At 53.7% G+C, this 16922-nt stretch overlaps 1 protein-coding gene across 1 annotated transcript in view; it reads right to left on the bottom strand.

Moving 5' to 3' along the window:
• Positions 1-843: 843 nt before the first annotated feature.
• Positions 844-16922, bottom strand: part of ANGPT4 (angiopoietin 4) — a gene marked incomplete at both ends in the record, with an annotated part of 37760 nt that continues 21681 nt past the window's right edge. The window contains 8 exons of the mRNA XM_080716734.1: positions 844-1004; positions 1798-1928; positions 4075-4241; positions 6491-6592; positions 9022-9140; positions 12876-13108; positions 15696-15817; positions 16547-16702. Of these exons, the coding sequence (XP_080572860.1) occupies positions 844-1004; positions 1798-1928; positions 4075-4241; positions 6491-6592; positions 9022-9140; positions 12876-13108; positions 15696-15817; positions 16547-16702 (1191 nt within the window). The remainder of the gene's footprint in view (positions 1005-1797; positions 1929-4074; positions 4242-6490; positions 6593-9021; positions 9141-12875; positions 13109-15695; positions 15818-16546; positions 16703-16922) is intronic.

Raw genomic sequence — 16922 nt, forward strand, 5'->3', positions numbered from 1 at the left:
CAGTTGTTTCTAGAGTTTGTTTTGAGGTTGCAGTCCTTGTAGCCAAAAAAGGGAAGAGAAGGGGGACCTACAGCTCTTTCTCATGATGAGAGAGGACCAGCTTTTGCCAAGGGCATCACAGCCCTGAGACGGGCAACCAGAGTCCATTTTTAAATAGGTAAATTTGGAGAAAGCTGTCACTCCAGCCCCTTCACGGGCAGTCACAAGGCACAGACTACATTAAAGGCTCAAACAAGTCCTGCAGTTAAGAATGCCGATTCCCTTTGGCTTAACCTGCTATTTCTCTCTGACTTGACCATAGGTACATTAGAAAGGAGCCCTAGTTGTTTCCTATGGGACATACACTAGAACCTGCTGGAAGTAAAGGAACCCTCGTTAGCCTTCTAAAGCACCAGACATGGGAGCCCAAGCAGCGGGGTGCAGAGGTGAATGATGATTATCCATTGGGGGTAATCACTGAAAGAAAGTTCAAATACATCACGAGGCTAGAAAGATTGGGGCAGGAGCTGGGAATAGGGCTGGCCTCGCACAAACCCAGGCCATAGAATCTGGACAGCTTCTTGCTTGCAAATTCCTTCCCACCATTAGTCTTTATTCCTTCAAGGAGCTAAGTGTAGCCTGTCCTCGGCTCACCGAGGGGACTGTGCCCCTCCAGCTGGCAGGGTCCCTGCAGGAGGCCGAGGGGAGGAGGCCGAGGAGCAGAGAGGCAGGTGGCTCTTCTGGTTCAAGGGCTTGGAGCGCAGGCTCAGGTGGCACCGGCCACAGTGTCCTGGGCTGGGGCGAGGTTGTCCGAGGGATCCAGGCCAGGATCCCCCTGTGCAGTCCAGCCCCGGTGCAGGCTGGTTAGATGCCCACAGGGCGTACCATCATGCGGGTGGCGCGCAGTGAGTAGCTGGGGCCCCGGAAGTAGTGCCAGCGGATGCCATTGAGCCTGCGCACGTGCTGGCCAGCCGGGTAGTAGATGCCGTTGAGGTTTGAGAGGCCGCAGGCGTCAAACCACCATCCTGGTAGAAGAGGGAGGACAGAGGCTTTGGGGAGGTAGGGGCCCACCAGTGGGTTGAACTCTAGGAGGGACAACAGACCCTCTGCTCAGCTGGGGCCTCTGAGCAGCAGGGGGCTCCAGCCACCTCTCCAGCCCCTCTGCTCCTCCGGGCCTGGTGCCCTTCCCTCTGTCCCTGTGCCCCCTCCCCACCGACCTTCTATATTTCTGGCTTCCTAATGGGCACCTCTCTCCTCCTTGGTTTCTAGTGGTCTCTTGTCTCTCTGCGTGTCTGCGTGTCTGCCTGTCTGTCTGTCTGTCTGTGTGTCTGTCTGTCTGTCTCCACTCCCCCTGGTGGTGGTCTCTGTGCTGTGCGTGTCTCTCTCCTGGTCGCCTCTCTCTGGTGCTCTCCATTTCTGCCTCTGTTGCTGGGTCTCTCCGGGTCTGTCTCAAGTACTGTGTCTACCTCCCAGCCTCGTCCTGGGTTTCATTCGCTCTTAGTCTCTGTCTGAGGTCTGTCCTTGGGAAGCTCTGGCTCCACCTCTCTCGTTTCCGTCGGCCTGCTATTGCTCTCTGCCTCTCTCTGTCGCCATCTCTGTGACCCAGGTCTCTCCTCCTGTCTCTGACCATGGTTTTCCCACTCTCTGACTTCTGTCCCTGCCAAGGAACACGTCTGGGGCGGAGCTGGTTGGGGGCGCCTCAGTCCTGTCTTGCCCGGCCTGGGGGTGGGACTGATGGGGCGCCCTGTGCCTGCCCTTGGCATTCCTCCAGCAGGGGAGGGGGACTCGGGGAGCTGCTGGTCGAGCGGGTGCACCCACCTCCGGACAGCATCTGGGCACACTTGCAGAGGCAGTTGTCGTTGTCTGCGTCGCGGGTGCTGAAGTTGGTGCCCTGCAGGACTAGGCTGCTCTGGCGCCCTGCTGAGCCATGGTGCCCACTCAGAGAGAGCCTGGTGCCACGGGCATGGGGATGGAGGTTGGAGAGTCAGGCTGGGCCATGTCAAGGAAGGGCCTCCCCTGGGGGCTTGCCCAGGGCTGGTTCCCTTCTGGTTGTTCCTGCAGGGGGCGCCCCACCCTGAGTGGGGTGTTTGTACCTCCCCCCCCAGGCCCTCCCTGCCTGCCGCCAGTCAGTGTCAAAGCACCAGCCTTCCCCAGCTCTCTGAACCGGGGTCTTGGAGAGGAAGGAGTTCCACCTCGACCAGGACAAGGGTGGGCATTTTGTTGAGTATCTACTATGTGCCAGGCCCTGGTCAAGTACCTTTGTGGGTTAACGCGTTCCCACTTAAGTCTCACAACAGCCTCTTAAAGGAAAACATGGGGATCCCCACGAGCCCAAGGAACCTTCCCAGGGTCTCAGAGCCAGCAGGGTTCAGTGCTGCCTTCTAGCCTGGTGTGGTCCGACCAGGGGCCTCTATGCGCATGGCTCACTGTGACCGTCCTGCAACTCCCAGCTGCTGCGTCCACCACCACCTTTGTATTATTTTTACTTTGAAATGGGGTCTTGGTAAGTTGCTGGGGGGCCCTAAGTTACTGGCACTAGCCTTGAGCCTGTGATCCTCCTGTCTCAGCCTCCCAAGTACTGAGATTATAGAAATGTGTCACTGTGCCTGGCTTAAGGGACTTCTTGGAGGCCGTAAAGTCATGAGTGATAGAGCTAGGGTTCAGACCCCGGCACATAGCTCCACAGCCTGTGATTTTCACTGCAATGAGCTGCTCCTTCTCCCAATATTTCTTCCCTAAGGAAGATGAGCTTCCAGTGACGTGGGCCTGGTTCTGACTCACACAGAGGCTGCCAAGGCTGGGCTGGGCTTCCCTGGGAACAGAATTGTGTTATTATTTGCTGAGAATTTTTTGTCTGCTAAAAAAGGGAGGTATGCGTAGGGCACCCATTTGACAGATGGGAAGGTGGAGGGACTCACTCAGGGTCTCTGAAGGAGTGAGGGGTGGGCTTCAGCCTCTATCTTAGGGCCAATGGCTTACTGAGGAGCTAGCAGGGCCTTGTGGCTCCTCACCATCAGGGTGAGGAGTGGGGCACCAGTTCAGCCCCGTGGAGCCATGACCCAGCGGGTGTCTCATTCAGCTCTGCAAAATAGACCTGAGATTGGGGCGGGTCTCAAGGCAGGAAAGGAGGGCATTTAGTAAGAGGGGGAAAATCACTGAGAAGTCCCCACAGTGACATGGGGCCTAAAGTGCAGGGAACAGTCATTCAGAGATTCCTTGGGGGGCAGCGACCACCCCATCTGTGGCGCATCCCAGCAGGGCTGAAAGGGGACTGTGGAAGGATTCTGGTACCCTGGGAACAGCCAGGTGCCACGTGAGTCCTTCTCAGCTCTGAGCACGTCTGGTTCGCTCTGTCCTGGCTCAGAGATAAGTTTGGAATCTCCAAGATCAGCGAGTTTTTCAGAAAGGGGACATCATGGGTGGGGATACAATGAGTATCTCCAGCGGGGACACCCGAGTTCAGACCCAGGCTCTACTAACTTGCTCTGGGAAGCTTAGTACTGCAGTTCCCATACTACACTAGGGAATGCCCACCTCAAAAAGGAGGATTAAATGGAGTGCCTGGAGCACAGCAGGTGCTTGGCGAATGCCCATTCCATTCCCGAAACACACCAAGAACCAGACTGAGGAAGGGGTGGGAAAACCTGGATGTTTTACAAGATTCTCCCATCCAAGCTCATCCTGCCATTGCAGAAGCAGAGGCCCCAAGAAGCCCGACCTCCATCTGCCCTTGTTCTCAGAGAGGGTGGTGGCAGTACCAGCGTGGTCCCGGTTTCCACCTCCCAGCCCTGCGGTCTTGCTGCCTCCCATAGGGCCCAGAACAGAGCAGGAAAGTCACTTCCTCCTTCTGAGTTTCTGAAAATGGCTGACTTGGGGTGAGCGACCTCAGAAGTCCCCTTCCCGCTCTGGGGGCTTGGCATCAGTGACATTGCCTTCACCCCACCCAGAAGCCAGGACGTGTTGAGTGCTAACCAGCCGCCTCCAGACCCTGTGACGTGTGCTCAAATGGGGCACAGATGGTAGGAACAGAAGACGCCCAGGGGCGGACCCCGGTGCAGACTCTGCAGCCGCCCGCGGCCCGGACCCCACGCCTACCTGTACAGCTGCCCCTCGCTGCCCAGCTGGAAGCGCTCATACTGGGCGTAGGCCTCATGGCCCTCCCAGTCCTGCAGCTCCACACGCAGAGAGTAGGCTGCCCTGCTGGTGAGCTGGTGCACCGCCTCATTGCCCAGCCAGTGCTCTCCAGCCGGGTCCCCGAAGCCCTGCCGGAGGGGGAGAAGGGTGGGCATGCGCCAAGCACAGAGGCTGCAGCCCCGCTGAGGGACGGGGCAGGCCAAAACCACTGTGTCTCATGGTCAAGTTTGTAAGTAGCAAGTTCATAAGTGCAGGATTAGGAGCCCCATCTCCCCAAGGAAAAAAAACAAAGACATTTGTCAGTGTAAGACTCCATTAAACATCACAGAAACGACATCTCTTTGAGGTTCAGGAACAGGTAAGCCTAATCTGTGGATACAGAAATCAGAATAGTGACTGCCTTTGGGGGGTGTTGGCTGGTTGGGAGTACAATAGGATTTCTAGGGTTTCTTGCAGGGCTATATATCTAGTTCTGAATGGTGGTCAATGGATGAAGATGTATGCCAAAATTAATTGAGCATTACACTTTATATTTGTGCACTTAGCATGTATGTTAAAAATTAAAGAGCCAACTATGGTGGCATATGCCTGTAATCTCGGTACTTGAGAGACTGAGGCAGGAGGATCACAGATTCAAGGCCAGCTTCAGCAATTTAGCAAGACCCTCAGCAACTTGATGAGAACTTGTTTCAAAATAAAAAATAAAAAGTGTTGGGGGTGACTCAGAGGTAGAATGCCCCTGGGTTCAATCCCCAGTTACCCCCCCCCACCCCAGTTAGAGAATTTAATCAGCTCCATAAATAACAGAGCACATGTGTTCAGGGCAGCCCTGCAACATGGAAAGGTCAAGCTCAGAACAAGGGCGTGCTCCCCACCAGTGTCCCAGTGTCAGACCAACGTCCTCGGCCAAACCAGAATTCAGCACCAAGGACAGGGCACACCTGAGCCCAACCTGCCTTTTTAGCCTAAGGGTGAATACCCAGCATTCTTTTGCGTATTTCTCTATTTGGCCTCCCTATTTCTCTTTGAAATTTGAGTGATTGTTTAAAGCTCATTTGGTTCAATGACACTCATAACTTTGTTCAATATTTTATTTTTAAGTACCACAGCAAGCAGACACATATAATATTGCTATTTCCTTGTGGTATCTTTTTCTATTTTCTTTTAATTTTGAAAACTTCAAGAGTTGGCTTGCCAAAAACACTTCACTCAAATTTTAATTTAAAAATTGGAAGACAAGCACACACTATTTCTCATCTTCAAAAATGCATATGATCTTTGGGTCACAGATTTCACATTAAAAAATGCATTCTTCAGATGTGGCCACAGATGTGTAAAAAGACAAGGGAATTCATGTAGCAAGGTAGTCAGGTTATGGGTAGGGGAGAATTTTTTTGTTTCCTCTTTTTTTTTTTTGGTGTGGTACTGGGGTTCCTGGAAACCCTTCTACCTCTGGGCTACGCTCCCAGACATATAGTTTGGAAACAGGGTCTCTTAAGCCAGTGAGGCTGGCTTCGAACCTGCGTGATCCTCCTGTCTCCACCTCCCAAGCATAGAGATTGCAAGCATGCGCCACCATGCCCGGCTCCTTTGTCTCATAAAAAAAAAAAAAAAAAAAAAAAAAAAAAAAAAAAATTAAGCCCAGGAGTGGTGGTGAACATTTGTAATCCCAGCATTTGGGAGGCTGAAAACCAGAGAATCACAGTTTTCAGAGAGCCTCAGCTTCTTTGTAAGGCCTATTGCTACTCAGTGAGACCCTGTTTTAAAAATGAAAAGAATAAAAAGTAGGGCTGGAGGTGTCACTCAGAGGTAGAATGCTCCTGGATTCCATCTCCAAGACCGCAACAAACAAACAAACAAACAAACAAACAAACAAACAAACAAAGCTGGGCTTGGTGGCACACACCTGTAATCCTAGTACTTGAGAGGCTGAGACAGGAAGATCACAGATTTGAGGTCAACCTCAACCATTTAGTGAGACCCTCAGAAGCTTAGCAAGACTCTGTTTCAAAAACAAAATAGAGCTGGGAGTGTAATTTGGAGGTAAGATGCCTCTGAGTCCAATTCCCAGTACCAAAATAAATAAATAAAAAACAATTAATTCAACAATGATTATCTTTTCCAAAAACTAAAACAAAAATAAAGTTAATTTGTCATTCTAAGACATATCAAAAATTTCAAAGAGGGTTCAATTCAGGGGAAGGGGTATCAGAAAGTGAATGTGTCCTGGGAAAATCTGTTTGAGAGTAGTTGGCTTTAGGTGAGCTGAATTCCCCACCCCTTACTCCCCAGGGAGGGTGAGGGCAAATCAGTCCCCTGCCAGCAACCCAGCATGGACTTCCTGTTCTGGGCCGCCTCCCCAGGGTGGCAGCCTTACCTGTTTGTAATCCTTCCAGTTCCGCTGGAAATCCACGTTGCCATTCTCCCTGCGCTGGATGAGGGTCCACCCCCCTCCGTTGGCTTCCATGTCACAGAACACCTGGGGGAAGGAGCGAAGCTGGAATTCCATGGGGCCGCCAGAAGCGGGGTCTGCGCCACCCAAAGGTGACTTGGCTGCCCCTCCCACCCCTCACTTCCAGCTAAAGGTGATCCTGGCAGTTAAAGGCATCAGAAAGCTGCACCTTCAAATTTGCCGCCCACTGTCACCATTTTCCAAAGTGATGGGTGAGTGACATCCTCTCAGCGCTTCCCTCCCCTCGTTTATAAAAGGGGGTGTTCATGCCTTAGCTTCACACCTCAGTTTCTCCTCTGCAAGCTGGTGTTATTGGGGGAGCTACATGAGGTGAGTCACACGAGTCATTCAGAAGCAAGCCTGGTGCACGCCAGGAGGGAAGTGAGTGGAGGCTTTTCACGCATTATTACTGCAGGATTGCTGCAAGGATTCAGGTCGATGGGCATGGAGTGCTGAGCCAGTGCAGATTCAGGAAACGCTATTACTACGGTCATTCTGTAGACAAGTGCTTTCTGAGTACCTACCATGTGCCAGGCTCTGTTAAGGCACCGGGGATGCCGATATTGGTAAGAATCTGTTCTCTCAAAAGTATTTACCGTCTATCACAATGAAACTTTCCAGGCTGGCTGAGCTGTGATCACGTATTATCTTTCCAGCCAGGTCAGTACATGTTCAGTGTTCAGTAACTATGGACATGGTGCCTGACCCTGTACTAGGGGAATCATCATTGAACCAGAGATAAGTGAGTGCTCACGGCTGGCACGGTCTAGAGGAGGCTATGACAGGACAGGCTGACTATGGTCAACGTCTGGGCAGCTACAGGGAGGAGCCTCAGGGAGGAGCCAGTGGGCAACGCGGAAGGCTCCCTGGCGGAGGTGGTACTGAGTGATGACGTGCCTGCCAGGCAGTGGCCGGGATTCCCAGGGGATGGTGCTTCACGAGGGAGGCTCTGAGGCGGGAAAGGCCCGCGGAGGGAGTGAGGCCCGGAGAGGGAAGAACTGACTTCAGGCAAAGGAGTTAAGGAGAAAGCTGAAGCCGGGCGTGGTGGCGCCTTCAGAAGGCTGAGACAGGAGGATCGCGGTTCACGGACAGCCTCTGCTGCTTAGTGAGGCCTTCTGCAACTCAGTGAGACCGTTTTAATAAAAAATAAGAAAAAATAGGGCAGGGGGAGTAGCTCAGAGGTCGAATGCCCCTGGGTTCCATCCCAACCTCGCAAACTAACTAACTAAATAAAATAAATAAAATAAAATAAAAGAGGAAAGCTGAGGTTTGAGCCCAGGTCTCTTGCCTCCCAGGCCACCTCTTCCGTCTCCATCTGTATCCTTCAGATCTCAGTCATTCCTAACCTTCCCAAATTTCACAAGAGCTGAATTTACTTAATTTCACACAGGATATTTACCTAAAAATACAGTGTACCCCCTTTTTTGTGGTACTGGGTTTTTTTTTTTTTGGTGGTGGTACTGGGGTTCCTGAAGCCCTTCTACTTCCGGACTACACTCCCAGACCTATTTTGTATACTTTTTTTTTTAAAATTTGGAAACAGGGTCTCTTAAGCCAGCGAGGCTGGCTTTGAACCTGCGCGATCCTCCTGTCTCCGCCTTACAAGTGCGGGGATTACAAGCGTGCGCCACCATGCCTGGCTGTGGTACTGGGGCTTGAACCCAGGGACATCCTACCTCTGAGCTATGCACCCAGTCCTATTTTATTTTGAAACAGGTGTCACTAAGTTTATGAGTCTCACTTGAGGCTGTCCTCAAACCTGCAATCCTTTTTCTCGGCATCCCAAGTACTGGAATGACAGGTGTGTATCACCATGCCTGGCTATGGTATCTTTTTTTAAACTTAAAATTTTAGAAGGAAATATTTCAGGAACATAAGTGGAAAACTGGTAACCCTTGCCTTTATTTACATTAGCATAAAATACATCTAATAAGACTGTTATGAACCCAGCCCTATTTTATTTTTCATTTTGAAACAGGGTCTTTCTAAATTGCGGACAGTCTCCCTAAGTTGCTGAGGCTGGCCTTGATCCTGCAAATCTTCCGTCTCAGCCTCCCAGTACTGGGATCACAGGTATGCACCCCCAGGGCCGGCTTTGATCTCTTTTTCTTAAAAAGGGAGTTTAGCAGGTGCGTGAGAAGTGGAAAGGCAATCTGGGGACAGACTGAGCCAGTCTGCGTCAGAAGGGCTGAACGGATACTGCAAAGAATTATGAAGTGGGATGGCTGGCTGGTCACTTTCACCAACACAACTATTTCCTGCCATCCCAATCAGAGGCATCTTGGAGAAGATGCCACCATAGGCCACTCCACCCTGCAGTCTGCAGGCTTCTGGCAGGCAGGGCTCCCAAACCTGCACTTGTATTTCAAATGCTAGGCAAGTCTGAGGCTGATGGGGGTCCAACCTTCCTGGGCTCTCTCAGCCCCCACTCAGAACATCAGTCCCGGGGGTCCAACCTTCCTGGGCTCTGTCATGTTGGCCACGTGGATGGTGTAGACTCCGCTGGCATTGGCCCCGAATTGCTGGATCTCTGCACAGTCCTGGAACACCGGCTCGGCTGCCCTCATGGAAGCCACTGTGGGACCAAGCACAAGTCAGCTGCAGGCTAGCAAGGAGGGGGAGGGAGTGGGTGCGCTGGCTGGCCCCGTGCAGGTCTGCCATGAGCACAGGTGCCCAGGTGGAGAAGGGGAGGGTGCACCGAGGTTCCCGGGAACAGTCCTGGTGCCTGAGACTAAACCGGGAAGGGATCGGTCACACCGAGTGCAGAAGCAGGCCAGAAAGAGTGCTGGCTGTTTGCAGGGAGTGTGAGGCTGACACAGAGAGGGTGAGAAAGGAAGAGGGCAAATGGGAGGCAGAGCTTCAGCAGGACCGGCCAGCCTGGAACGCCAGGCCGAGAGCCCGGGCTCCTGTGATTTGGAAGAATGCTCGGGCCAGAGGGCATGAGGCTTGTTTAGGGAGGTTGGAGGAAGGCTGCTACATTACTGGGAGAGGGCGATTGGAACCTGAACTCCAGTGAGACCGGGAGGCTGGGCCCAGGGGTGGCAACCAGCTGAGGGCACCTAGTCGGGTGCGGCAGAGACTTCCCTTCTGCGGCTCCCTTGGGTGGGAACCTGAACTTCCTCCACTGCCACCGTTTCAATTGGCTGCCTGCCCTCCCTGGGAGCAGATCACTGGACATCAGGGGGCCATGCTTCTTCTTGCTGTTTCTTTTTTCTTTATGTGGTATTGGAGATTGAACCTAGTGGCATTCAACCTCTGAGCTACTCTCAGACTTTATTTATTTATTTATTTATTTATTTATTTATTTATTTATTTATTTTGGTGGTACTGGGAATGGAATCCTACCTTCGGGCTACACTCCCAGACCTATTTTATATTTTATTTGGAAACAGGGTCTCTTAAGCCAGCACGGCTGGCTTCAAACCTGCCTGATTCTCCTGTTTCCGCCTCCCAAGCACGGGGATTACAAGCGTGCGCCACCACGCCCAGCATATTTTTTACATTTGAAATAGCATCTCACTAAGTTTTGGAGCCCTCTCTAAGTTGCTGAGGCTATGTCCCAGCCTCCCACATACTGGGTTTACCGTACGCGGCTTGGACTGTGTTTCTGGGGTCTGGAAAGCATTGATTTAATGACTAAAACCTGCTGGGACCCAAGTGTCTCCAAGTCTGTCCCACAAAAGTGACTGTTGACTGGATGAAGGGTTTAAAATCCTCTCTCTAGCTGAGTTAGATGCAATTAGGTCTGGGCTACGATTGCACCAGAACCCAGTCTCTCTGGGTAGGCTGGGGCTGCAGCTCCAGGTAGGTAGATGGGTGTCAACACCAACAAGGAACCAGGAGGCAAAATTTCCTGTTTGGGCCTTGAACTGTGCTCACAGATCCAGGATGGGGGCGCCTCTCAAGGAGGATATTGTTCTCATATCACCAATGAGGTGACAAGGGCACCAAATCCATGCCGGCCTGCGAATAACATTTCTTAGGAAGGAGTCTCCACAACCTACCTGTCAGCAGCCCCCAGCTCTCCGTGGTCCTTGGAGAACTGGGGTCCGATCAGCCCAGGGAAGGTGGTAGCCTACAGGTGAGCAGGGTCAGGCCAGGTTCACCCAGCGCTGCACAGGCAGAGCTGGGGTTTCCAGCCGCCCTTCCCAAGGCTCTGTCCACCGCCATCTCCTTAGTTAACACTAGTACCAATAACAACAGCAGTAGTAATAAAAGTGAAATACCCGCCACTATTGTACTGCAGTGTTTGTTAGGTGCCAGGGAACCGTAACAATTGGGCGGCTAGTATAGCTATGCAGTGTACCTTGATCTGGGCTGTGGCTGGGCTTTCTCTGAGTCTCCATTTTGCTGGAGTCAGTCTGAGGCCTGTGCCGTGCCCCTTCATATGAGCCCCCATTTTACCCTCTGTGCAAGAGCTCAGTGAGATTGTCATCCCCCCCCTTTTTTTAGTGGTACTGGGGTTCCTGGAAACTCTTCTACCTCCAGGCTACACTCTCAGACCTTTTTTTTAAAATATATTTTTTTAAATTTGGAAACAGGGTCTCTTAAGCCAGCAAGGCTGGCTTCAATCCAGCGCGATCCTCCTGTCTCCGCCTCCCAAGCTTGGGGATTACAAGCCTGCGCCACCACGCCTGGCGTTGTCATCCCCTTTTATAGGTGAGGAAAATTAAGGGGCATTCTACTGCCGAGCTATACCCCACAGCCCTATTTTTTTATTCTTTATTTTGAAACAGGGTCTCACTGAGTTTCAGAGGGCCTCAGATCACCGTTTTTACATTATGCATAGCTGTTCGTTCCCTTCTGTGTCCCTGTCCTAACCTCTGATGCCTGAGACCCAGGAGACTCCTACCACCAGCCTCCGCCTGCCTGGGACGGCAAGACTCTGCAGAGCAGGGAGCTCCCCTCCTGCCAGGCTCAAGGATGACCGGTTCTTGTGTCCATCCACCCTGAGCTCTATGCAGTGATGAATCCTCTTTCTTGGCTTCTCCATCTAGACAGAGGACAAAAGCAACTTCCCAGTGTCCTTTTCTGGTGACAGTGGGCAAGTGGACATGGTGTTTGGGCAAAGGCTGCCTGACTCAACCTTCCGCCAGACTGGCCGGCAGTCACTGGTCTGCAGGGGCGCTGTGAGCGGCGGGCCTGAGGAGGCCTAGGGCGCAGGCCTGTGTCTTGGGCTGAGCTGTGAGCAACCCACACCTGGGATTCACTGGGCAGCCTGCTGCCAGGGCTTCGTGCAGGCCCATGGTGGGCTCTGGTCACTCCGCATCTTTTGGTTTAGAAGGCGTCCAACTCTTCTGCCTGTGGCTTCCTCCTGGGTTAGGATGGAGCCGCAGTGAGACCCTCCCTCCCCCAATCCCTGTCAGCCACGGTACCCACAATCCATCACTGTGGCTTGGTTACTTGGGTTCTACGGCTTTCCGTGGCATCCAGCGTTGCAGGAGCCCCTTCCTTGATTTTTTACTAAGCCATTTTCCCCTCCATGGTCCCCTTCTGGGCTTCCTAAACAGAGTCCTATCCTGCTCCTTCCATATCTCTCGCTGGCTTCAGGTCAAGACCCCTTTCTTAGCATGGCCCTTTTAGGCCTTCTGTGGTGTGGAAGCTTCCAGAACCCTGCTAACTGAATATGTGGTGCATAGTAGGCCCTCAGTGGAGATGCATTTCTGTTTCCTTCCCTCTGAGACAAACACCTAACCGGGCATTTTTATAAGAGACTGGTGTGACGGGCTGTGCACCGCTGTGTCCCGGGCACTGGGCCAGGCAGTTTGTTGACTGAGCAGTGGGGGCCAAAGCCGAGAGTGCCCTGGCCATTCCAAGTGGCCAGGAGGAGCCAGTGGGTGCGGAGGAGCAGGCCCAGTGCTGTCGTAAGGTGGGATGCCTCCTCGCCTCCGTGTGGTCCTCCTGGCTCGGGGCAGGGGGCGCTGGGAGCAGAGAGTCCTTGGGATGTATTTTTGCCTCCAACCTTCCCATGGGACAAGGGAACTAAGAACCAGGCAGGCACAGGGCAAGCCCCAGCAAGTGGGGCTAGAGGGCCAGTCCTGGAACCCAGACGTGCCAGTCTGGACTACTGTCCTCATTATTATCATCTCCATTGAGCAGATGGGGAAACTGAGGCCAGGAGGCTGTGGGCATATCCAAGGTCGGGGCAGTTTGGATTAGCGCCTCTTAAGACCGTTGTCGGAGTGACTGCCATTCCTTGTTATTTCTACTTTACAGCTCGGGGTTGGGTGTGGCTTCTCCCATGGCGGTCAGAGTGGTCCAGGAGGGTGGCAGGGCCCGGCCCCTCCCGCCCTCACGCCCAAGCACTCACCGGGGGCCTGGGCCAGGAGGCGCACCAGGCGCTGCACCGACTCCAGCAGCTGGCTCTGCTGGAGCTGCAGGAGGCTGGAGTTGGTCCTGGCGGCTTGCAGGCTGCGCTCCAGGCCCGCGAGGGCGCCGCTCTGGCGGCCCAGCAGGCGCTGCAGTTGGTCCTTCTGGCCTCGGAGGCGAGCCAGCTCAGCCTCCTGTTGTGTCTCCAGGGCCTGCACCCGAGTTTCCAGCTCACTGCGGGGCGGAGCACACAGGAGCGAGGCGCCATTTCAGTGTTTGCACACCCGCTTCCCCTGCGCACACTCGTGTGGAGGCTCTAGCCTCTGCAGGGAGGGGAAGGAGAGACCCTGCCCTGGAGTAGTATGGCTTGGGGTCCAGCAGAGGAGAGAGGTCAGCTGCGAGGGACACACAGTAACCATCCAGGTAGCCATTATCCAATCCAAATATGCGTGCCCTTTGACCCTGCAGGGCCCTCTTAGGGGTATTCCCCACGGAGCAGGGCCCTCGGGAGAGTGTTAGTGAAAGAGCAAAAGAGAACAGCTTGGGTGTCCAGCAGCCAGGACCGGCCGACTCTGCTCTGCCGCGGTGTCCCGGGGATGTCGTGCAGCCACCAAGAGGACGGAGGCAGGGCACGTTTGCGCAGAATTGGACAGACTCCCGGGCTCCGAGAACCACTCGGCCTCGTCAGCGCCTCTACCCTAGCCCCAGGTGTGGGGGAGAGGAAGACGGTGCCCATGGAGACAGAGATACTGGTGAACCTAGGAGGGAAGGCACGCCAAGACAGGCGGACCTCGGCAGGGGCCGGGTTCAGTGAGGAGGTGAAAACCCCCCTTAGCATGGCTTCTGCACAACAGGCAGGAGGACCAACCTGCCCCTTTATTTTATTGTAACTAATTAGTGGTGTGTTGCTGGGGATTGAGGCCAGGGACATTCCACCTCCAACTTACACCCCTGGGCCCTTTTTATTTTCTATTTTGAAATAGGGTCTCACTAAGTTGCTAAGGGTCTTGCTAAGTTGCTGAGGCTGGCCTCAAATCTGCAATCCTTCTGTCTTAGCCTCCCAAGTACTGGGATTATGTGAATCATCAGGCCCAGCTTAATTTATTTCTTTTTATTGTTATTATTTTCATGGTGCTGGGGCTCAAGCCCAGGATCTCAAGCGTGCTAGGCAAATGCTCTACCACTGAGCCCCTTGCTTTTATTGTATACAAGTCTCTGTTATAACAAGCACGAAGCATCTTATGCGTTAAAAACAGATAACTGTTTTAAAGAAGACTGCTCTCCACTCAGCTCTTCCTCTTTAGGTATTTTACTCTCCGGGCCTCACATGTCTGTGAAATGAGATATGGAGGTGAGTCACTGCACTGCTGACTGGGTTAGGAAAAGGCTGGAAACAACCTTGGTATCAGTGAATTGGAGACTGGGGAAGTAAATGCTTTGGAACACTGGGAAGCTGAAGAAAAGAATGGGCAAAAGCCGGGTGAGGCACGCTTGTGATCCCAGCATTTGGGAGGCTGGGACCGAAGGATCGCGGTTCGAGGCCAGCCTCAAACACTGAGGCCTTTTGCAACTCAGTGAGACCCTGTTTCAAAATAAAGATAAAAAAATAGGGCTGGGGGTGTTCCATCCACAGTACCCCCCCACACACACACACACAATGAATGAGCAAGCACGCTATGCAGTGATAGAAACACTTCCAAGATAAGTGGAAAGATTAGGCATAGAAAGCATGCTACAACGGGCTTAAAAAGCACACACACAAAAAAGGGCTGTAGGTGTATGCTTGTGTGTTCATAAGAAACCCTGGACAACGAGGGCGGGGTCTGCTCATTTCTGCATCCCAGTCCGTGCCTGACCCTGGAAGAACCCTAGAGGTGCCTGTGCTGGAGTGCACGGAAGGGCACCAGGACGCTCGCGAGGCAGGCTCCTCTGCTGGGGTGGGTGGTGGCCGAGGGGCCGGAGGGGCACTTTGCTCTCTATCTGGTTGTGGCCACTCATTTTCCAGATTGAGAAATGCATCTAGTCTGGAAAGAAGGAATTTTCTCCAAGCTCCAAATTATGCTGCAGGAAACAAAAATTGGGGAATTAGGGCACACAGAGATTCTAGGATTCCGCTGTCTCCAGTCTTGGGTACCTGCTGCCAACCCACTTTGGGGAGGGGGAATAGGAAAAAGAACGCGTTCGGTTGTTTCCGGGTCGGAGGGAGGCGTGATCTCCCAGCTGTCTCCCGATCAGCTGTGCCTCACTGCCACCGTGGTGAGGAGACTCCCCTCCCCGGAACCCCACCCTGGGCAGTCTTCTTCTCCACTTAGCTAGAAATCAAGATAAAAATCAGCTCTGGATGTAGATTTCTCTGACTTATCTACAGGGCATGACTACTTTTTTCTCTGTAATTTAGAGGGTGTTCTCCTGATGTGTATTTGCATATAATGCAGGAGTCTGATAGTGCAGACAAGAAAATTGGCCAGGGTTTCTTGAGGGAGGGGATAGGTGGGTGGGATCAGCTTTCTTTACTGACAAATAAGAAAAGCCAATTAAACATTAGGAGGTGAACTGTATGTTGTGTAAGTTACCTCTCAGTGAAACAGTGACAATTTATGAGGGTGGGAGAAAGGAAGAATAAAAGACAAAGAAAAAGGAGGAAAGGAGGGAAGGAAAAAGAATGACAGTGTTCAGAGCGACAGGGAAACGACCTTTCTCTGTCCCCAGCAGGTGCCGGGAGCCAGGCCTGTGGGCCCGGTGCCCACCGCCCGCCCTCCCAGCTCATCCCATCCCTATGCGGCCCCGGCTCTGCCCGCGCCCGCCAGGCGCCAGTGCCCACCTGTTGCGGCCCTGCAGTCGGTGCAGCTCACCGCCCTGCAGCAGCAGCTGCTTCTCCAGCTTGGTTGTGGACAGAGAGGTCGCCAGCATCTGGGTCTCCATGCGCAGTGTCTGGTTCAGGACCTATCCCACAAGCACCGGGTCGAGGGGCCAGGCGAGCCCTCCAGGGGCCCTGCCCAGCCTTCCCACCTGCCCGAGGGTCGCGCTGCAGGAACTTGCTGAGCACTGCCACCCTCCAGGTCCCTCCCCTCTCGCTCAGTCCTCAGCCCTCTCCCCAGCACCACAAGGGCAGCTCCACCCTCCTGCGGCCTTCACCACAGGCTGGACCTTGTGGTGAGGACTCTGAGTGGCAGGCAGACAGAGGGAGGGGACAAGGGAGTGACTCATAGGCTTATGCTCGTTGAAGCCCTACTATGTGCCCGGCACCAGTTGAGATGGCTGGTTCCAGGTTACTGCAGTGAACAGAGCAGGCAGACATCCCACCCTGAGGATCTTATGGTGGGGGGGGGGGTGAATGGCCGATGAACGGCAGGTTCCATGCTGACAGGACTAAGGTCTGCCCAGAAGAGAGAACAACAGGGTGTAGCTGGGCATGGTGGGAGGGAGGGGAGCTGCAAGTCCATATAACAGGGCCGGGAAGGATCACTGAGGTTGGACGAAGCCAGGTTTACTGGGGGCAGTGGGTTGGGCGGGGAGGACAGCATGTGCAAAGGCCCAGGGGTGGGAGTGTGCTGACAGCTTTAGACTGGCTTGCGGAAGTGATGGGAGAGCAGCAGGAAGACAGGTAGGCCGGAGGACGGGGTGCGTCAGAGGAGGGCCTGGAGCCACCCACACCCCTGCCACCCCCTTTACCTGTGCCTCCACAGGAGTCAGCTTGCGCACCGGGGCCGCGCTCTGGTTGAGGAGGGCGGTGCCCAGCTCCAGCATGGTGGCCGTCTGGTTCTGGGCCACGTGCTGCAGGGTTTGTGCCAGCTCTGACCTCAAGTTCATCTGGATGTACCGCTCGATCTGGGGGAGACCGTGGGCTGGTCACAGAGCAGGGCTGGGGGAAGCCTCCTGGCCCTTCTGAGTCCGCAGGCAGGCGCAGAGAGGCCTGGGGCCATCTCCCTTGCTCTGAATGCGCCAGGTCAGGCTGCTGGTCATCTTGCCTGGACCATCGCTAGCTTCCTCCTGAACTCTGCCGTGTTCTTACACAGCTCATCCTCCACTAGGCAGCCAGAGAGATCTC

The sequence above is a fragment of the Muscardinus avellanarius genome (genome assembly GCF_963383645.1).
Source record: "Muscardinus avellanarius genome assembly, chromosome: 19".
Taxonomy (NCBI): domain Eukaryota; kingdom Metazoa; phylum Chordata; class Mammalia; order Rodentia; family Gliridae; genus Muscardinus; species Muscardinus avellanarius.